The sequence below is a fragment of the Terrapene carolina genome, unplaced genomic scaffold (assembly GCF_002925995.2).
Source record: "Terrapene carolina triunguis isolate 2854851 unplaced genomic scaffold, T_m_triunguis-2.0 Scaffold96, whole genome shotgun sequence".
Lineage (NCBI taxonomy): Eukaryota > Metazoa > Chordata > Testudines > Emydidae > Terrapene > Terrapene triunguis.
Genome location: NW_020664447.1, coordinates 9,582,917 through 9,604,829, shown reverse-complemented (window position 1 = coordinate 9,604,829; position 21,913 = coordinate 9,582,917). Strand labels below are relative to the sequence as shown.

At 42.8% G+C, this 21,913-nt stretch overlaps 1 protein-coding gene across 1 annotated transcript in view; it reads left to right on the top strand.

The window, feature by feature from the left end:
• The window catches only part of SPON1 (spondin 1), a 329,711-nt gene that overhangs the window by 118,538 nt on the left and 189,260 nt on the right, over positions 1-21,913 (top strand). The window contains exon 6 of the mRNA XM_026651452.2: positions 308-456. Within this exon, the coding sequence (XP_026507237.1) occupies positions 308-456 (149 nt within the window). The remainder of the gene's footprint in view (positions 1-307; positions 457-21,913) is intronic.

The window sequence follows — 21,913 nt, the reverse complement described above, 5'->3', positions numbered from 1 at the left end:
CCCCCGCCGCCGAAATGCCGCGGAAGACCCGGACTGCTGCCGGGTGAGTACAAGCGCCGCAGCTCCCCCGCTTTTCCCCAGGCCCCCTGAATCCTCTGGGCGGCCCTGATAAGAGATGCTCAGGACTTGGCAGAATTGGACAAGTTAAGCCAAATTTCACTATAATAGGAGAGGGCATAATATGCTCTGGCCCAGGGAGTGGTAGCAGGGCCTGTCTTCACCTTCTGCAGTATTGGGGCTGTTGGCAGTCTGAAAGCCAGTGTGCCTATTCCCTTTTAACCAATTCTCTTTTTTTTATTATTTAAAGGACGAGCTAATCATTGGTCAGCAATCATTGGTGGTTCTCACTCCAAGAACTATGTCCTTTGGGAATATGGAGGATATGCTAGTGAAGGTGTTAAACAAGTTGCAGAGCTGGGGTCCCCAGTAAAAATGGAAGAAGAAATTCGACAACAGGTGAGTGTAATGAAAATAATTATGAATATCTTTAAGAGTAGTTTAGCTTTCACTTTGAATTGCTTGGCATTTGACATGTACAGCAATGTCATTGCACTGGCTAATTTTGAACTGAACAAATTAGGAAGGCCTTCTACTGGTACTTTAAAAAAAAAAAAACACACAACAACCCTCAGTTCTTACACAGGCAAATATTAATGAAGCTAACCAGAAGGTCTGCCTGAGTAAGGACAAGTTACATTGTTTATAAAGTTATTGACATAGGCTATAGGCTATTCCTATAAAGTGGAAATGTGATGTATAAAAATAAAATTAATTTTCACTGGGTTAGTCAAGACACTTGTAATCTCTTAAAAGGAACATGTTTAAGATGGCTTTTCTAGTTAGACAATCAGTATGCCATGTGCCTGTTTTCCCTTCAGATTTTCAATTTGTATTTCATGACCATTTGTAACTTATTCTGGTGGGCAAAGCATATGCAATATTTATAACTTCTCAAAGCTGGTCAAGTTAAAAATGCTCTTTCAGCAAATCAGAAGAGCACTTGTAAATAGTAGCATTTTTGCAAGTTTGCACTAATAAAACTTGATAGATCAGGCAGTCCACTAGCATCGTTAAAGGTAGAAGAGTTTTAACTGTATATCAATATTAGTTTTCTTCATCTGTAATGAAGTCTACTTCTTGAAATGGCTTTTAAACCGTTTATATTTTATTACATGGGCTAGAATAAGCAACCAAGTAAAACATTCCCTTGGATTATTTATTGTGTTTATTAGGGAATTGTGTAAGGACAAACCTATATCAGGGCCCCATTGCGCTAGAAACTGTGTGAACACAGAGTAGCAGACGGTCCCTGCCTTGATGAGTTTACAGTCTAGCTAGACAAGACAGATATAGTGTGTGTGGGGGGGGGGGTGTAATAGAACACACAATCAGAGAGAACTATATAGCTAGACAGGTATGGTGTGGTGGGGGGGGGAGGGATAGAACACACAATCAGAGAGAACAATATGATGGCAGCAAATGTCATTATTTTTATTTATTTTTGGGAATGGGTATAGTTATGAGAGCATCAGCTAAATGGCAAGAAAAGACCAGGGAGTGAGGAGGAAAGGGCAGAGTGGGTCTGAGGTCAAGACTGAGGGAGGGGGAGTGTGTTGGAGCAAACAGCCAATCAGCACTTGGAAGGGAAAGTCCTGTCAAAACTGTAGAAAGTCCTCCATGTCCAAAGGTACCTGCTTTGGCAGCTGCTCCTACTGGCTGTAGTTTCTAGCTGGTTCCTCTTAGCCTGGGGAAAAGACTGCATTGTGGCAGGGAGAGAGAAACAAACCACCAGTCCACATGTAGAAGTCTCATCTAGGACAGTGAGGCATGTGTGGAGACTGAGGGCAATATCTGGCCCTAAGGGCTGAATTCTATCATTTGATATATACATATGGTTCTCATTATCTTTACTGAGCGTTGTTTGTGGTTTCAGCAGCAGAATTTTGTCCCCAGGAGTAGCCCCTATGGTTGGATTTATATTTTGTATAAAATGTGTCCTGAGTGAATCCCTTCTGATATGGATTTAAATGTGGCTACATCTTCCGGTATCAAATGGGTGACTAGTGAGTAATTGAACTCCCTTGGTCTCATGCAGCACTTTAGTTAACCTAGAAATAGTTATGTACACAGGCACAATTTCATCATTAGGATGAGATACAGTATTTCTAATGTGTTTCCTGAAGACTTTCAGGTGCCTTTATTGATGAGATTTAAAAGCCAAGTAACTAAGGCCTCGCTATTACTATTTATTATTTGAATTACAGTAGTGACTAGAGGCCCCAGCCCCCCTGTGCAAGGCACTATCCAAACATATAGAGAGATGGCCCCTGCCCTGAAAAGTTTACAATCTAAGGTATCCTACAAACATGCATCTTCAGCAGAAGTTGATTGGTACAGTACAGTCAGCTAGTCTAATCTGTACAGATGAAAACTGGGGTGGGAAATTATTGGTCTGAATTCTTTTAGAAACTGCCGCTTTCAGATGCTCAGAGTGCAAACAAAATAGACTTTCTCTAATGTTGATTAGCTCAGAACTAGTGTGAGAATAGTGCCACTTACAACCATAGAACTAGATTCACCCCAGCTAGTGTAGGGAGATATAAAATCCATACAGGTTACACTCTGGCCACAAACACTCTCTGGACAGTGCTACACACTTTTTAGTGTGCATTGGCCCTCTGTGATTATGTTGGTGTAGAGAGGGCTGCACCCATCTGGTACCATCTGAAAGTGACAGGATTTGACTTTGAGAGTCCCCCATACTCTCTGTGTGTCTGTGACATGAATGCTTAAATATGTGACTGTATTTTAAAGAAGGGTAATGACAATACATAATGACTTTTTTAATATCAGGTTTAAATATGAGTTGGATGAGCAGTTAAAGGCCATTATCAGGGGAAGTTTTCAAGGGTCAAGAAAAAGAGAGTAGATGGGATTTACTTAGAGTTTAAGTGGTAACAACTCTAAACTCCAAAATATAGTACATAAAGAGATTAGGGTTAGGGCTGGCTAAAAATTCTCCAGTGAAACACTTTTTTTTTCGATGGAAAACTAGGATTTCAATTAAAGAAAATCTTTTGAGAAGTGCCTGCTTTTTGGCAGAAAATTTCAGCTTGTTGAAAAACCAAACTCCGATAAACCAAAAACTGGGCTGAAAAATCTTTGGGCTGAAAACCAAAGATTTCAATTTGGAAATGCCACTGCTGTTCCTTATAGGAGTCTTAGTTTGGATGCCTTATGCCTCTATAGGCCAAGCTGTCTACACTACCGCATGGGGTCGATCTAAGATACGCCACTTCAGCTACATGAATAGCGTAGCTGAAGTCTACGTACTTAGATCTACTTAACACAGTGTCTTCACTGCAGTAAATTGACAACTGACGCTCTCCCGTCAACTCCACTTGCGCTCCTCATTCTGGTGGGGTACTGGAGTCGATGGGAGAGTGCTCAGCAGTCAATTTATCACATCTATATGAGACACGATAAATCAACCCCCGCTGGCTGGATCGATGCCTGCCGATCCGGCGGGTAGTGTAGACCAGCCCTATGTCTTTCATGATGTACCATGGCAGTTCAGCAGGAGGGGAGACAATGGTGCGTTTTCTTTGTGTAAGTAGATGGCACAGAGGAATGATGGACGTTTTCAGATCAGCTCTAATTAGGCCTTTTTTAATACTTATCTAAGTGTATTGTTAGAGTTGGGAAATTAACCCTTTTTCATGCTGTTAGGCTTGAAAAATATTGCCTACGCACAGATCTGGTGCATAGTGTACTTGCATGGGACCTTGCAAAATGTATAGCAATGTTTTCAGTACTTGAAAACAACAAATTGCTGCTGTGGTTTACAGTACCAAGTCCATGTGTGGTGCACATGTCAAATACAGTAATTAGAAAATTCTCTACTGCTATATCAAGGTATCTACATTCTGTAGAACTGCACTGAAAAGTCATTTTTGTGTACTCAGAATTAAAACTATGAATATAGTTACCTCATTGTCTGTAAATGAGAAGTTGTATTTGCTATAACTTTACCTTTCTGGGATGATTAAAATCACATGCTGTTGGTTAAAGGTTAGTGGCCTTTAAAATTAATTAAGTGACTCTTGACTACTTCATTATATGCAGACTTTGATTACAATGGCTGATTGCAAGGGACTGCCAGCTTTGCTCGGTCTTATTCAAATGAATGCAATGATTTAGATTACTGCTATGGATCAGTTCAAATTTTCTGCTGATTAATTAATGTGAATAAATTTTGTGTACCCAAAACCTTGTTAAACAACAATAAAGTAACTGATGCAGTATAATTTTTACCTTAAATCTGGAATGACAAATAGTGTAATTAATTATGTTTAATAAATCTTACCTTTATTCCTAAAAGTTAGTTGATCTAATGGTGAGAACATAGGGCCCAATCCTGCTTCAGAGGAAATCAATGGTTATCATTCCATTGATTACAATGAATTGGATCACATAGTTGTTCTGTGTCAAGCTCCTAATAAACAGTCCAGTTGCCCGAGAAAGGATGGCAGAATTAGACCTTATTAGTCATCTGGCACTAAATCCTAAATTGTGCACTATTCACAAGCATCACTAGAAGGTCTACTTCTCATTATACTTCAGTGATATTTAGATATGGCAGCCTTTTCTGAATATCCTCCCTTGCAGGGCAGAAGGAACTCTTTAGGTGTCCAAATTGATCCAGCTATCTAGATGTGCCAAAACTCTTTGATTAGTACTTCATACAAACAAGAACAGAGGATTGAAATAGAAACAAAGAGCTTGCTTAAGGTTTTTTTCTATTATTATTATTATTATTATTTATTATGAACATCAGGTAGTACATAAATCAAACAAAACCCCCACCTGTGATATGTCAAACTGTATTCTGTATCATCTAGGTCTCTCCTGTAGGCTTTGCTAAAAAGTTGGGGGTGGGGGTGGGGATCAAACCGTAGGTTCTCACTTTTAGTACTGAGCAAGTGAAACTTTTTTTTTTTTAAGTGGCTTAAATCATAGTTTCACGTGTTTCATAGGTGGTGGTTGTATTTGTTTGATTTGAAAAAGAACTGCATGATTTTAATGGGAAACTTGTAAGACTGGCAAAATTTGTCTTTAACAAGGGAACAATCCCCAGCGTCTCCTATCAGTCTAGATTAGATCATAAATCTGTGTTTTTACTATGATGTACATTGCAAGCTTTTTTTAATTGACTGAGCCTATTAAAAATCAGATCTTTAAAATAGCAAGAGGCTTGTAGCATATGTTAGTTTTTCAACTATTCAGTGTTCACTTTTGTCAAAGTCCATGCTTTATCAAAATCTGAAGATGTAAAAGTATTCTGTGAATGGAAAGCTAAGTACTAAACAAAAGGAATTTGTACTTTAAGTGGATGAATTATACCTTTTTGGCTAGATAAATTTTGCTATGATTAAAGATTTAAAATTGTATATGGAATAAATATTCATTTTCTTTTTAAATGTGAAAAATGTGTTGCCTTCAGTGAAATCATACTTTCTTGTTCTTGTAGTGTGGGAAAGTGTAAATATTGGTGTCAGTTTTGCTTTCTCCTATTCAGTCATTATCTATCACATGATAATTCTTCTTTCCAAAGAAAATTGTCCTAGTCCTCAATTTTAGCACATTAGGAGAACAGCAACAAAGGGATTCCTATTTTTTTTCTATTTGTTAAGATGAGGTGAACAAAACTGAATACAAAATTTAAGGTGAAAATGTACCATTGATTACTATAATGGCATAATCACACTTTCCATATATTATATTTCCCATGTTCATACAGCCTAAAACTGTATTCATTTTAGTCTCCACTGCACATTGAACAGATCTGTTACAGCTCTTCAAAATGATACCCAGATCATTTTCCTGAGTTTAGAACTAATTCAGACCACAATCTGCAAGCAAAACTTAAAGTGCTCCAAATAGTGCCTGTTAAATTTCATCTGCCATTTTGATCTAGATATTTAAGTCCCAAGAACTACTAGTGAATTTTGCATGTTTCCTAAAAGCAAAGGATAATAAGGAAATAATAAAAAGAAGCTGGAATACATCTCATTAAAGTTATATAGCTGCAGCAGAGAAAAGTGGGGATGATACAGACTGAATATATTGGGGGGGGGAGGGGAGGGAGAGGGGACACAACAAATCTAATAAAGAGACATTTAAAAGGAAAAGAATTGGATGTAGCCGTCCCTTTAGTGAGTATGTTATCACTATATTTTTCCTAACTTGGGCTTTGTGGGAATTAGAGTGGAAAGAAGCCCTGGATCTTACATGTGTTGCTTTTTCACCATTGTTGTACATGGGTGGCTTGATTCTTCCCAAGAACACTATAAATCCAGCGAAATAGGAATATACTGGAAAATACTATGTATAATGTGTATATTGAGAGGTTAAATGTATTGATGCAGTATTTTGAGACAGATTGGTTTGGGGCATAAACGGGAGTAGTGTATCAGCTTCCCTCCAACAAGCAGTTATTCGCTCCTTGCTTTACAAACCATGTGGTGTTGAATCTCACTGACTTTCACGTGTAGATAAAGGAAGGCATGCATGTGAAGTCCAGAGTTGGTAGAAGACAAAAAGGAGGGAGCAGTAAGGGCAGAAGAATGGGGGGAGAGTAGGTGGAAATGGGAACAATGAGGTAGGAATTCCCTACTGGCTTAGTTTTTTGTGTTTTTTAAAAAAAAAAAATTCAGAATGTTCAGTTCTCTAGTCACTGTGTGTCAGCCCCATAACCTGGAGCCTATTCAAGCTAGTGTGTAGATATACGGGTACTTCCCATTAATGGTTGTTATGGTTTGAAGGAATAACTACAGTAGACAAACCTACAATAATAGGGGCTGATATGAAATCCATTGAAGTCAATGAAAACACTCGTATTGGATCAGGGTTATAGTCCCTTGCAATCAATGGGGGCTGTGCATATCTAATGAATGCAGGCACTATAACAGCAATGAATATCTGAAGTTGCCCAGAAGTCAACCAGCCATTAAAATGCATGATTTTGTAATTACTATATAGGTATACAGTATGATTAATGATACAGTATAGCAGAGCTCGCCAGCCTAGTCTAATTAAAAAAAAATTAACTTTCTTTTTTTCTAAAGTGCATCTGTATTGGACTTGTATTCTCAAAATACTGAAGTCAGTCCTCTGTAGTAATGGTAGAAGTGCAATATGCTTTAAAACAAGTAGAGTTAACTTCTCTAATTCCTGGGCATTTCATTTAGTGTCTTATTCCTGTAGCTTTGTAGGAGACCAGTGTCAAATTCTTTGGATTAAAGAGCCCAACTTGTCAACACAGTGCAAGGTAATGCACATTGCAGCACTTCAGACTATCCAGGCACCATGATAATTAGTATTATTTTAAAGCACTTACGCTCTTGTGGTCGTGACACACATTTCTAAGGGAACAGAAGCAGCAGCCACAGGGAACTTAGAAGTTTCATAAATTACCCTTGTGGTTACTGACTGCACCATTTTTGCAAAATTACTCTCAGCGTTGTGTCAAGGAACTTATGGGAGCCTAAACTCTAGCGTGACTCAACTTTGAAAAAGTATTTTCAAATGGAAAAAAGTGTGTGTGTGTGGGGGTGGGTGTGAGGGGGGGGGGGGGCCACGGGGAGAGATGCTGCTCCATACCCTGCACTGAATAAAGTTATCTTCATGGAGGTTTCCGTGCTGCTCTCACCATAGTACAAGTGTTTCACAAACACTAAAGAATTTCTTTAGTCCGGAGAGATTAATGATTATATCCCCATTTACAGCTGAGATAATGAGGCACAGAGGAAAACCAAAATTGTCACATTTCTACTGATTTTTGGTGCCCAATTTGAGACCCCTAAAACTTGACTTTTCACAGCACTTATCTAAAGTGCTACAAAAATGTTGTTCAAAACACCATTCCTATTGACTTCAGTGGCAGTTTTGATACTGAGAAATTCTGCAGCTCTGGCCCCCTGTATCTTGCAATGGATTTTCAGATAGTGAGGAACACCCTATGAAAAGTTAGTTTATATGACTTACCCAGCATTATAGAGAAACTCTGTGGCAGAGGCAAGTATAGAATTCAATTCTCTAACATGACCTTCAACTTCCAGACCACTGAGACCATCCTTTCACTTCTGCACTTCCCTGCCTCACTCACTGCACATGTTCCAACTTCTGCAACAAATGATGCAGAGGTCCTATGGTCAACAGCCTAATTTACTTACTACACAGCCCTGATTCATCCTAGAGCACCTTCTATTACATTCACTGATTGAGTGTCATGAAACTAATGAACAAGTGAGCCAAATGAAGGCTGCACAGGCACGATAAACTCTGGCATTTCCAAACTTTTGAGTGCTTCACCTTGCTACTTTAACATTATTTTAACTGTTATTATTTTGAAGTAACTTCCTATTTTTTTTTAACTGAAAAAAAAACAACAGAATTTCTGTCATGTGGAATCAAAGTAGCCAACAACTTTGGTCATCAGCAAGGTTTGTACCTTTCCATCCACAGCACAATCCTCTACCACTTGAGCTACTGGAATAACTGGTAGCAGTAGAGGGCTGGACCAGCCACTAGAGGGAAATGAATGACACTTTGCCTGCAGGTTTCACAATTATTTGTTGATAGCAGAAGAGGGTAGAGGCTCAGGATTCCTGGATTCTAATCCCAGTTCTGGAGGGGATTGTGGCTACTGGCTATAGACCCTTCTTATCCTGTACCCTAGCTCCTCTGCTCTTATCTGTCCCACCCTGGATCCTTCCCTTCTACTCCTGTACACCCCTCCCCCACCCCTTTGCTCCTCCTGATCCTGTGATTCTTGCATCATCTCCGCCCCTTTCTCACCCCCCCCCTGCCCGCCCGGGGGCCTTCTTTTTTTTTTTTTTCCCCCCCCCCCCCCCCCCCCCCCCGGCATGGCTTTAGCAGTAGGAACATTGAGAAAGTGGGAGACAGTTTCCTGTTCTCAGTCCTGGTGTCCTGCAATGAAAGTCCTGCTAGAGCAGGCCCAGTACAGATGGAATTTTGGGAGAAGTTAGCTAATAACCTCTAACAAGCATGTGGAAACCCAGATTTTTTTATTTTTTTTTAAATTTGGAGGGCTGGCTAAATTCGGTCCGTTTTTCCACAGGGATGACAAAAGGCACTTTCCTCATGCCAGAGTGACCCCCTCCGCTAAATTTCAAGCCCCCTTTCTACAAAGCAAGAGAATGCTAGAGCTACATTGTTGCAAGTTATTTTTTTAACATAGAGGAAAGTGTTTCTCCTCCCCTCCCTCCCCCTCCCACCTTGTTTTCAATAACAGTTAAAGCATTTTAGCTTTAACTTGCTGGGGGGGGGGGGGGGAATTCAGCCTGAGGCAAATGCCTGACATAAGAAATTTCAGCCCTAGTGGTTTGTTTGACAAAGTTATGAGCAATTGAAAATGTGTTTTTTATAATGGAACGTGTTAGACCATATTAAGTAGAAGTGGCACTAGTAGGGTTGCCACCTCTCAGGTACCAAAAACAGGACCTCTGCCCACCCCATACAGTGTGCTGGTACCTGGGGACGTGAGCACTGTGTCCCCACCCCACCTCTGCTAGGGCTGCCCCAGGCACTGACCTAGGCAAGCAGGATGCAGCCCTGGTCAGATCCACCCTGCTCCTGCCCAGCAGTGACCCTTGCTGCTAGTACCTGTGTGGTGATCACTGGGTGCTGTCCCTGTCCTGCTCATTCTCGAGCTGCCCTAGCCCCTCAGCTTCCAGACACTTTGGAGCTACAGTTCCCTCTGCACAGGTGCTGTCACCCCTCGGCTCCCCCTGCTGGGGCTGGAAGAGCCAGCGGGGGTGTGACTGACAAAATCAAAGACTTCTAATATCCTGGGAAGACTGAGATTTCCTGGGCCAGCTTCCAAAAAAAAAAAAAGAATAATCCTGGGAAAACCGGGATGTGTGGCAAATGTAGGCAGTACAAGCCCTGCCTATAGCATGTGGGCACAAGCATGTACAATATTTGTGTGAGGTTCCCAATAATCCTCACCAAGCTTCTTCTCCCAATATGCTCCCCCACTGCCATCCCATTTTCTGACACCCCAACCCCATCCTGCACACACTGTGGCTCTTGTCCCCTTTGCATTTGAATCAGGCAGCTTCCTCCTCCAGGCTCCAGGGGATGTTATTGAGAGCACAGGAGAGACAGTCTCCCTGTTGTTAATTCTGGTGCCTGGACCCTGACCTAGATTGTCCAGGGTACCAGAGAGCTATAATTGCAGGGAAAGTCCTGTTCAGGCCTAGGCTGGAGCATGTCCAGTGCAGACAGAGGCTTTGCAGACAGAGTCTTTGGAGAACTTAGCTGCTAAAATCTATTAGGCAGAACTGAGCATATAAACAGCAATTTTCAAAGGCCTATAACTCGGCCAAATTTGGGCAGATTTTCAAGATGCATCCCTGATAGAGGCCACCCCTTGCCAAATTTCAAATCCCTGCTTCAAAGCATGGCAGTTCTAAAGCTGCTCAATGAAAAGGTCTCAAGAATATTTTTACGTGGGCTAAACGGTGTATCTCTCCCTAGTCGTCATCTCAGAAATAGTTGAATGGTTTGGGCTGAAAATTCCAACTCCTCCCCGCTGTCCACTTCTCCCCCCGCCACTCCCCTCCAGGCAGAAACACAGCATGGAAAGTTTTAGCTGAAAAGTAAGTTTGGCCAAATTATAAGCAATTGAAAACAGGGTCTCCTAAAGGGAAGTTTTTATAACATGTCTTTTTATATTTACAATAGACATTTAAAAAATAAATGCTATAAAACATCCAAGGGGGCATGGTTACTTCTGAATATTTGGACATGTCCCTTGAATCTGTCCATCAATTTATAAATCAGCTCATCACTCAGCTCATCACGGTCTAAAATCTGAATGTTTCTTGAAGGATGAAAGGGGATTTTCTCTTCTCTTTCCCCTCTGTACCTTGTGGTTTAAGGCCTGAGATGGAATGTAGGTGTACTAGTATCTAGTATCGGCAGCAGATTGTGTTATTTCTTACACACAGAGATATATATTTCTTATATAAATGGGAAGTTTGCTTTTATGCACACATCAAGACAGTCAACTTAATTTCTTTTTTATTGAAAGATGTAAAAAAGTTTTTAAAAGTGCCAAAGAGCTCTGGTTTGCTCTATAAATGAAATATGTTATAGCAAAAGTGCTATAATAGATATACAATATTAGCTGGATGCTTGTGAACCATGGACTTTTATTTGTTCATCATTTGAAAAGCCAGAGGGCAAAATGCTGAATTGTCAACTTTTCTTATTGACTGATCATGCCTTATACTTTGATACGTGTTTTCATTGTGAAAACTGTGTGATGTTTTTGCGCAGATGGCCCTGTGTAAGATAAACTTGCTTTGTACTATAATCTGAGAGAGCGAGGGGGACTGAGCCACTCTTTATTAAACTTTTTCTGGCAGTCTGGAAGGGAAGCCACAGCACATACAAGTTTTAGTAAAACAATCTGTCAGATGTTTCATATGTACAGTATGATAATTCATGTGTTAAATCTCTGGGGTTATAAATGAACAAAGAAGGGATGGAAAAGGAATTCTTTGAGTGAAAACATTAGCTGATATCTCATCTCTAAAATATCTTCATTCCACTCACCTTAGGAAACCTTACTGTATTTCATTTTCAGAAAGAGTCTGATTTATCTAAAATTAATTAGAAATAGAGCTGTCAAGTATTAAAAAAACTAATCATGTGATTAAAAAAAAATTAAGAATACCATTTATTTAAATATTTTGGATGTTTTTTACATATATTGCTTTCAATTACAACACAGAATATAAAGTGTACAGTGCTCGCTTTATATTTATTTTTGATTGCAAGTATTTGCACTGTAAAAAAACAAAAGAAATAGTATTTTTCAATTGCACTACAATACTTGTATTAAGTGAATCTCTTTATAATGAAAGTTAAATGTACAAACATAAAATTATGTACAAAAAAACTGCATTCAAAAATAAAATAATGTAAAATTTTAGAGACTGCAAGTCCACTCAGTCCTACTTCTTGTTCAGCCAATCGCTCAGACAAACATGTTTGTTTACATTTGCCGGAGATAATGCTGCTCAATAACAATCCAAAGCAGTGAGGACCTACAAATATTCATTTTCATTATCTGAGTCAGATGCCACCAGCAGACGGTTGATTTTCTTTTTAGGTGGTTTGGGTTCTGTATTTCCGCATCAGAGTGTTGCTCTTTTAAGACTTCTGAAAGCAGGCTCCACAGCTTGTCCCTCTTAGATTTTGGAAGGCACTTCAGATTCTTAAACCTTGGGTCGAGTGCTGTAGCTATCTTTAGAAATCTCACATTGGTACCTTCTTTGTGTTTTGTCAAATCTGCAGTGAAAGTGTTCTTAAAATGAACAACATGTGCTGGGTCATCATCTGAGACTGCTATAACATGAAATATGTGGCCGAATGGGGGTAAAACAGAGCAGGGGACATACAATTCTCCCTCAGGGAGTTCAGTCACATATTTAATTAACATTTTTTAACGAGCATCATCAGCATAGAAGCATGTCCTCCAGAATGGTGGCCGAAGCACGAAGGGGCATATGAATGTGTAGCATAACTGGCACATAAATACCTTGCAATCCCAGCTACAGAAGTACCATGCAAATACCTGTTCTCATTTTGTGGTGACATTGTAAATAAGAAGAGGCAGCATTATCTCCTGTAATTGTAAACAAACTTGTTTGTCTTAGCGATTGGCTGAACAAGAAGTAGAACTGAGTGGACTTGAAGGCTCTGAAGTTTTACATTGTATTGTTTTTTGAGTGTAGTTATGTAAGAAAAAAAATCTATGTTTGTAAATTGCACTTTCACAACAAAGAGATTGCACTACAGTACTTGTATGAGGTGAATTGAAAAATACTATTTCTTTACAAATATTTGCACTGTAAAAATGATCAAAAATAATATACACTTTGATTTCAAGTACAACACAGAATAGTATATATATGAAAATGTAGAAAAACATCCAAAATATTTAAATTTCAATTGGTATTCTATTGTTTAACAGTACAATAAAACTGCGATTAATAGACCTGACAGAAAACAACTGTGGAATTTGAGATGGAATTTTGTGTGTAATTTATGATCACTTTAATAAAAGGAAGATTGAAAGAAAAATGGGGATTTTTTTTTTAATTGCTAACTTTCATAGCATGGGCAGTTAAAACAGGTTCTGAAGACAAGAACATATCTATCTTCCCTGTTGGTTTACACTTCTCAGATCTTTAGTGACCTGGTTTATGCTGCCTAATTAATTTAGGATAGATGATAATTAGATACTAATTTAAGAGCAACGTTTTTTCTGTAACTCTTCCCCACTATTGCCAGCAAATGCAACTTGCCTTCTCTCCTTTTGCTTTATAGAAGTTTAAATGGTTATTCATTATGGACGTGGTCCAATGCTCTTTGAAATGTCATTGTGTATGAGCACTCTTTCCACTGACTTCAGTGGGTCCTACCTAGGTCAGGTACTGTCTTTCAGAGATACCTGTATTCTGTATCCTAAATTTCAGATGCCTATTTGTGGGCATGTATGTATTAACTTGAGACATGTAGATCATGAGATCTCAACATTTGTTTTTGATTAGGAATGAAACCCCCAAATTTTGAAATCCTTGGAAAGAAAATTGATCAAAACGTTCTTCTTTTGACATTTTGAACATTTTACTCTGTGTGTGTGTGTGTGTGTGTGTGTGTGTGTAAAATTAATATTAATATTAATATTTGTGTGTGTGTGTGTGTGTACACACAAATTCTAAACAGTCATTTATTGGAACTTCCCCCCCCCCTTTTTCTCTGAAATAAAATTTTGGCAAAATTGACACAATTTCATGAAGCATTTCAATTTTCAACAGAACTGCTTTCTCCAAGGGAAAAAGGTTCCATCAAAATATTTCTGACCAAACTGTAGCAGTAACGCATATGGTTACTAAGGTGTTTGTTGCCGTTCACTTATATTAATCTGGCAAATTATTATGAGATGCTGACAAACGTGGCTCAAAATTCAGTTTTCAATTATTTTGTTCATTCGTCATCATCAGCGATCCCTCGAGGTTGAGGATGATCTTTCACAGGTTTTATTTTTTTTTTATGTATCGTTTGGTGAATGAGAAGTCCAATCCTTGAGCCGCAAATGTTGCAAGTGGTGTTGGAAGTCAGGATTGCGCCACGATGGCTGCGTGACAGACATCTGTTCCTGATTGTGTACCTCTATGAATTTAAGTGCATAAGCTATGGCCTAACCCGTGTTGTGTTGTGTGAATGGTAGGAGAGGTGAAGAATCTCTTCCTGATATTCAAGAAAGCCTTAGGAAAGGTGTAAGGCCCAAAGTTCTGACAACTAGGGCAGGCATATCCAGTCCCTCAGTGATTCGTGTGCAAGCTGCAGTCAGCACAAGCAGTCTGGGAACAGACACTGCTCCTTAAGGCTTGACCCAAAGCCCATAATGCTTCCAGGGGTTTGGGATTTGACTTTTTAGCAGTGTTTTCCAGGGCTATCCCTGGCCGGAGTGGAAGTCCAGGAGTGTCAGATGGTTAGCATCTAATTGTATATCAATCAACCTGCTGGTTTTATATTTCACATAGGTTTTGGTTTGTGATGTCATAAAAATTGGAGGTTGACAAGATGTATTAAAATATAAATGAATGCTCACACCAGTATACATATATACTCTATTTTCCACTGTAGTTCTTAGTTGGACGCACTTTAAAAAGTCTCAAGCAATAGGTTTTCCTTTCCCGTCCCTTGGGAGAATATTCCACAATCTAATAGATTTTAGGATGATTTTCATAATTAATAGTTATTCAGTTGTCCAGTACAGGATTGCTGGCTTCACTTTATTGTCAAGTTATTTGTCTTTTCTAGCTGTAAATTATCCATGTAATGGGCTCTTCACCATATCCTTGAGGGTGACTATTTCACTGCTTAATGAACTTCTCCGGTAGGAAGTTGTAATTGGAATTCCTGCCAGTCATACCTCTTTGGTCCAGCTGAAACAATTCCTCTCTATCCTGGTGTATGCACCTTTTAAATATGTGATATCAATATAAAAGTTTTGTGTCTCTTATTTACAAGGATACACAGCTGGTTTGAGCACCATGCATTTTTTATCTTCCTGGGATATGAGTAATTGCTGAGGGGCATCATGCCAAGGTAGATCAAACTACAGCATTTATTTGGAAAGGAGACGTCTCTCCAAAAAGCAACATGTTTCTGAGAGAGATTTTAAATAAAGCATTGTAAACATAATTTCTTGCAGCAACGGCAGGGTTTTCCTAATGTCCTGTTGCACATGACTTATCCAGATTTTTGGAAGGCACATTCTCTTTAAGGGGGGCAGAAGAGAATGTGCACTCTTTTATCTGACAGTCTGATGTTAGTAATTGGAAGAACCAACTGGTGTTTTTACAAAGCCCTACTCCTCTAAAGGAAAGAGTGGAAAAAGAAGTTCAACCTTTCTATCTTGGTTTTATTGCTGCAGGCTTATATAAACAACACTGCTGCTGTATGTTCCAATCAATAAACTTGCAATTGGTTCAGTAGTTAGTTTAGTTTCTAATTAGAGGCATATGAATAAATTCTCACTGTGCAACTGGCTACAGGTCATGTTTTGGCTGGAAAAATAGCTAAGCATTTGGCATATTCACTTTAAACTTTTCACAATGAGTTCAGTCTCAATTGCAAATTTCTCCAAGTTCTCAGAAATCTGCGCATTGCTAACCATCGTCATCCATCACTTCTGCTGCAACTCTGCTCTCCTGCAGACGCCATTCCACGGCAAGCATGGAGCCCGCTCAGCTCACCGTCACTGCTGCTGTTGTGAGCATTGTAAACACCTCGCACATTATCCTTGAGTATATGCAGAACCGGGCTAGTAGATGCCAGCATGAGGAGGATTTTGATGAGGACATGGACACAGATGTTCCTGAAAGCATGGGTTGTGGCAATTGGGACGACATGGCGGCACTGGGGCTGGTTGATACAGTGGAACGCTGATTCTGGGCCAGGCAAACAAGCACAGACTGGTGGGACCGCATAGTGTGGCAGGTATGGGATGATTCACAGTGGCTGCGAAACTTTCGCATGCATAAGGCCACTTTCCTGGAACTCTGTGAGTTGCTTTCCCCCGCCCTGAAGCACAGGAATACCAAGATGAGAGCTGCCCTGACAGTTGAGAAGCGAGTGGCGATAGTCCTGTGGAAGCTTGCAACGCCTGACTGCTACTGGTCAGTCGAGAATCAATTTAGGGTGGGCAAATCTACTGTGGGGGCTGCTGTGATCCAAGTAGCCAATGCAATCGTTGATGTTCTGTTATCGAGGGTAGTGACTCTGGGAAATGTGCAGGTCATAGTGGATGGCTTTGCTGCAATGGGGTTCCCTAACTGTGGTGGGGCGATAGACGGAACGTTTATCCCCATCTTGGCACTGGACCACCTTGCCAACCAGTACATAAACCACAAGGGGTACTTCTCAATGGTGCTGCAAGCACTGGTGGATCACAAGGGACGTTTCACCGACATCAACGTGGGATGGCCGGGAAAGGTGCATGACACTCGCATCTTTAGGAACTCTGGGCTGTTCGAATAGCTGCAAGAAGGGACTTACTTCCCAGACCAGAAAATTACAGTTGGGGATGTTGAAATGCCAATAGTTATCCTTGGGGACCCAGCCTACCCCTTGCTCCTATGGCTCATGAAGCCTTACACACGCAGCCTGGACAGTAGTAAGGAGCAGTTCAACTATAAGCTGAGCAAGTGCAGAATGGTGGTAGAATGTGCCTTTGGACGTTTAAAAGCTCGCTGGCACTGTTTGCTGACTAGGTCAGACCTCAGCGTAACCAACATTCCCATTGTTATTGCTGTGTGCTCCATAATATCTGCGAGAGTAAGGGGGAGACGTTTGTGGCGGGGTGGGAGGTTGAGGCAAATCACCTGGCGTCCGATTATGAGCAGCCAGACACCAGGGTGATTAGAAGAGCACAGCTAGGCGCGGTACGGATCACAGAGGCTTTGAAAACCAGTTTCATGATTGGCCAGGTTTCGGTGTGACAGTTGTGTGTTTCTCCTTGATGCAAACCCGACCCCTTTGTTGATTTTAATTCCCTGTAAGCCAACCCCCTCCCCCCTTCAAAATAAAGTAGCTATTGTTTTGAAACCATGCATTCTTTCTTTAATAATTAAAAAAAAAATAGATAACGGACAAGGTAGCCCGGGTGGGGGAGGAGGGAAGGACAAGGCCACATTGTTTATTGTAGCCACACTACAAATCAAACTGCTTGAATGACAGCCTTCTGTTGCTTGGGCCATTCTCTGGAGTGGAGTGGCTGGGTGCCCGGAGCCTCCCTCGCCGCATTCTTGGGTGTCTGGGTGAGAAGGCTATGGAACATGGGGAGGAGGATTGGTGGTTATACAGTGGGGGTCTGTGCTCTTGTCTGGGAAAGGTTGGGTCATTACACTAATTGAATCTACTTCCCCATGTTAAGTATCCTTACACCTTCTATGGCCATCCTGATTATCACTTCAAAAGTTTTTTTCTCCTGCTGATGATAGCTCATCTCAATTGATTGGCCTCTTACAGTTGGTATGGCTACTTCCACCTTTTCATGTTCTCTGTTTGTATAAATATCTTCTTGCTGTATGTTCCATTCTATGCATCCGATGAAGTGGGCTGTAGCCCACGAAAGCTTATGCTCAAATAAATTTGTTAGTCTCTAAGGTGCCACAAGTACTCCTGTTCTTTTTGCAGATACAAACTAACACGGCTGCTACTCTGAAACCTGTGCTCTTGTTGGCTTTCCTGCAGCTCCAACAGACGCTTCATCATGTCCGTTTGCTACCCCATTAGCCTCAGCATCGCGTCCTGCCTCTGCTCTTCGCGCTCACTCAATTCTTTCCTGGCCTCTGCCACTGAATGCCTCCATGCATTGAGCTGTGCCCTATCAGTGTGGGAGGACTGCATCAGCTCGGAAAACATGTCAGCGCGAGCACGTTTTTTTTCGCCTTCTAATCTGCGATAACCACAGAGACGGAGATGATAGGAGGAGCGTAGAAACATTTGCACCTAGGTGGAGATAAAAAGGGAGAATAAAATTGGGTTGGCTTCTTATGCCTTCATAACATGTGAGAGAGTTTTCAAACTGCAGCGCCCCCCTTTCCCAGAGCAAGCGATGGGTTGGGTTTCACATTTAAAAGGAGGGGCTGCAGTATTTGGGTAGATGTGCAGCACACACCTACCCTCACCCCACCGTGTGGCTATTCTCCAGGATGATCCATTTTAGCCAAGCGCAAACAGCCCAGCATGAACGGGGTCCTTTTACTGTTCCCTTACAAAAATTCCCCTATTTCAACCAGGTGACCATGAACACTATTGCTTTTAAACCCTGTAACGTAGTTACAAATGTGCACTCACCAGAGGTGCCTTCTCCGGCTTTAGGGTTGGGGATCCTGCCTTGGGAGGGTATTGGCTCCAGGGTGATGAAAAGTTCCTGGCTGCCGGGGAGGACTGATTCTCTGCTTGCCTGCTGCGCATTCTCCTCCTCCTCCTCCTCTTCCTCATCCACAAAATCCTCCTCCGTGTTCCGTGAGACTCCCCCATTTCAGGTGTCCATGGACAGTGGTGGGATCGTGGTAGGGTCCCCACCTAGAATGCCATGCAGCTATGTTCATAGAAGTGGCAAGTGTGGGGTTCTGACCCGGAGTGACCATTTGTCTCCTTTGTCTTTTGGTAGGCTTGCCTGAGCTCCTTAACTTTCTCGTGGCACTGCTGTGTGTCCCTGGTATAGCCTCTGTCCAACATGCCCTGTGAGATTTTGGCAAATATATTTGCATTTCTTCTTTTGGATCGGAGTTCTGCCTGCACAGATTCTTCTCCCCATACAGCAATCAGATCCAGTATCTCCCTTTCGGTCCATGCTGCAGTTCGTTTGCGATTCTGGGACTGCATGGTCACCTGTGCTGCTGAGCTCGCAAAGTTGACCAAACAGGAAATGAAATTCAAAAGTTCCCGAGGCTTTTCCTGTGTAGCTGGCTAGTGCATCGCAGTTCAAAGTGCTGTCCAGAGCGGTCACAATGGAGCACTCTGGGATAGCTCCCGGAGGCCAATACCGTCGATTTGCGTCCGCACTATCTCAAATTCGACCCAGCAGGGTCGATTTTAGTGCTACTCCCCTCGCCGGCGAGGAGTACAGAAGTCAATTTTAAGAGCCCTTTAGGTCAACTGAACAGGGTTGGTTGTGTGGACGCGGTCATTTTTAAATCGACCTAACGCAGCTAAATTCGACCTAGCCCCGTAGTGTAGACCAAGGCTAAGTAGTCTCAGTGCCACTAGATGGGACAGAACACCACACCCAGGAGGTGTGTGGGTTACATACTCATTTGAGCAGCAGGCTATAAAATTAGTACTTTAGGCCAGCGGTTCTCAACAGGGGGTCTATGGCTAAAATCCAGAGCCTGAGCCCCAGCACCTCCCGTGGGGCTGAAGCCAAGAGCTGTGGGGCTGAAGCCCTGATCCCTGGTGCCCCCCATGGGGCTGAAGCCCGGAGCAGCAGGGCTGAATTCCGGAGCCTTGAGCCCCGGTGCTCCCCATGGGGCAGAAGCCCTGAACCCATGGGCAGAGTTGGGGGGACACAAGGTGTTGCCCCCCCAACTTACAGTGCAAGAGCAAGGCAGTCCTGGAGCAGCTCCACTCCCCCCTCCACCTCCTTCCCTCCCTGCCCCAGAGGCAGGAAACTGGAGCCCAGCAATGTGGGACATGGAGCAGGCAGCTGCGGCGTTCCCTTGTCTCCTGCTGATGCAGGGGGTTGAAGCTGCTCCCAGCCCCCTTTGCTCATGCAGCGGCAGCTGGTAAGAGCCGCCTAGGCGGGAGGAGTCAGCTCCGTGGCTGGCAGAGCCCTTGGGGAACAGGGACCGCAGGGGAGCTCTCCCTGAGTGACTCCCTCCCTGCACCCTGAGCTACCTCCCTGCCTGCACACAGCCTGTAGCTCCTCCCCCCCGCCCCCTGAGCTGTTTTCAAACTTTTTGAGATGAGCCCCTCCCTCCCTTTGAGTCAGAATTTTTGGTAGTGCGCCCGCCACCCGCACAGCCCAGACAGATCAGTGGCCTGCTGAGATGAGTCGGGGGTGGAGCTGGCGCTGCCTCCCTGGACCCCGCCGTACTCAACTGGCTTGAGCCCCGCTGGCCCCTGCCCACCCAAAATAGAAGTCTAACTACACCTATGCCCGAGCCTCCCCCTCCCCACCAGCCCAGAGCCTGACTCCTTCCCTCTCCTGCTGGGCCCTGGACTTTTTATAGCATGTTGTGGGAGGTCTCAGAAAGGAAAAGATTGAGAACCCCTGCTCTAGGTCATAGAAATAAAAGTACCCAAGAAAAGTCTTTTGATCAAGAGAATATAATTGGAGTGCTAGACATTATTTGCTAATTTGAAAGTCTTTTAAAATATCTTGCTTCATCTTTTCCTGCTGTTAGAATCTATCACGGAATTCTGTTATCATAATTATTACTATTCTGTAGCAGAATCATACAGCGGGAAAGATGTGAGTTTATGACTTTTCAGTTGCTTGATTTTAATCTACCATGGTAGTACTTACAAAATTTGAACTTTCTTGAGGCTCTTCAATGCTGCTAATATTGAGGCACAAGTTCTGTGGTGTCATAGCAGCCATTTGGCAATACTAATGTGAAGCTCTGGTTACAGAAACAATGTTGCTATTCCCCTGAATCCTCTATTTTTGGAATGCAGGTTCTGTAGTTCAACTACATGCATTTTACAAATTCCCTCCAGACGGTTTGGAACTGGCTTAGAACTATAGAAGCACTACATTAGGCAACACGCGCACACACACTGTAGGATAATTAACCCGGTGAGATGAGTTGGGGTATGTCTGTATGACTTAAGAATTCTGGTTGATATTGTGAAGTTGTATTGTGAAAAACTGCTCTGTCATGAATGCCTGTACATTCAGTCACAGATCTTAGTGAGCATCCCTGGCCTGCCACCCACCAGGATAGCTGTGAGGGGAACCCAAGCATCTGCTGCTCTGGATCCCTGGGTATTTCAAGCTTCTGCAGCCTCAGCAGACTCTAGCACTGGCTCATCCCTTAGCCTCTCTGGCACGATTCTTGGGCGCAGACTCTCTCATCCTTTCATGGAAATGGAGCTCCTCAGCCAACCTGCCCTAGGGCTCCAGGACAAGCACTGACCCCCAGGGTACCCCAGTTACTTAACCACACTTTCTCCCAGAACTCCACCCCAAAGGTGTGAAGCTTCCAGTTTATAGTTTAACTCTTAGGGGCATGCAACACACACACACACACACACACACATATATATACACACACGTGGCACAGGTGTGGTGGTGCCCAGAACCTGCCCCCCACCTGCCTAAGGCTCTGGGAGGGAGTTTGGGTGGCGGAGGGGGTCTGGGGTGCAGGCTCTGGGATGGAGTTTGGGTGTAGGCTCTGAGCTTGGGCAAGGGGTGGGGGTGAGGGGTGCAGGCTCTGGAAGGGAGTGCAGAGGGAGGGGGTGCAGGCTCTGGAACGGAGTTTGGGTGTAGGCTCTGGGCTTGGGCAAGGGGTGGGGATGTGTGAGGGGTGCAGGCTCTGGAAGGGAGTTTGGGGGCAGGAAGGGATGTGTGGGAAGGGGGTGGAGGTGCAGGCTCTGGGATGGAGTTTGAGTGCTATGTGCAGGCTCCGGGCTGGGACGGGCTAGGGGTGCAGGAGGGGATGAGGAGTGCAGGCTCTGGGAGGGAGTTTGGGGATGGGAGGGGGGTGGAGGGAGGGGGTGCAGGCTCTGGGAAGGACTTTGGGGGCCAGAGGAGGGGTGTGGGAAAGGGGTGGGGGTGCAGGCACTGGGAGAG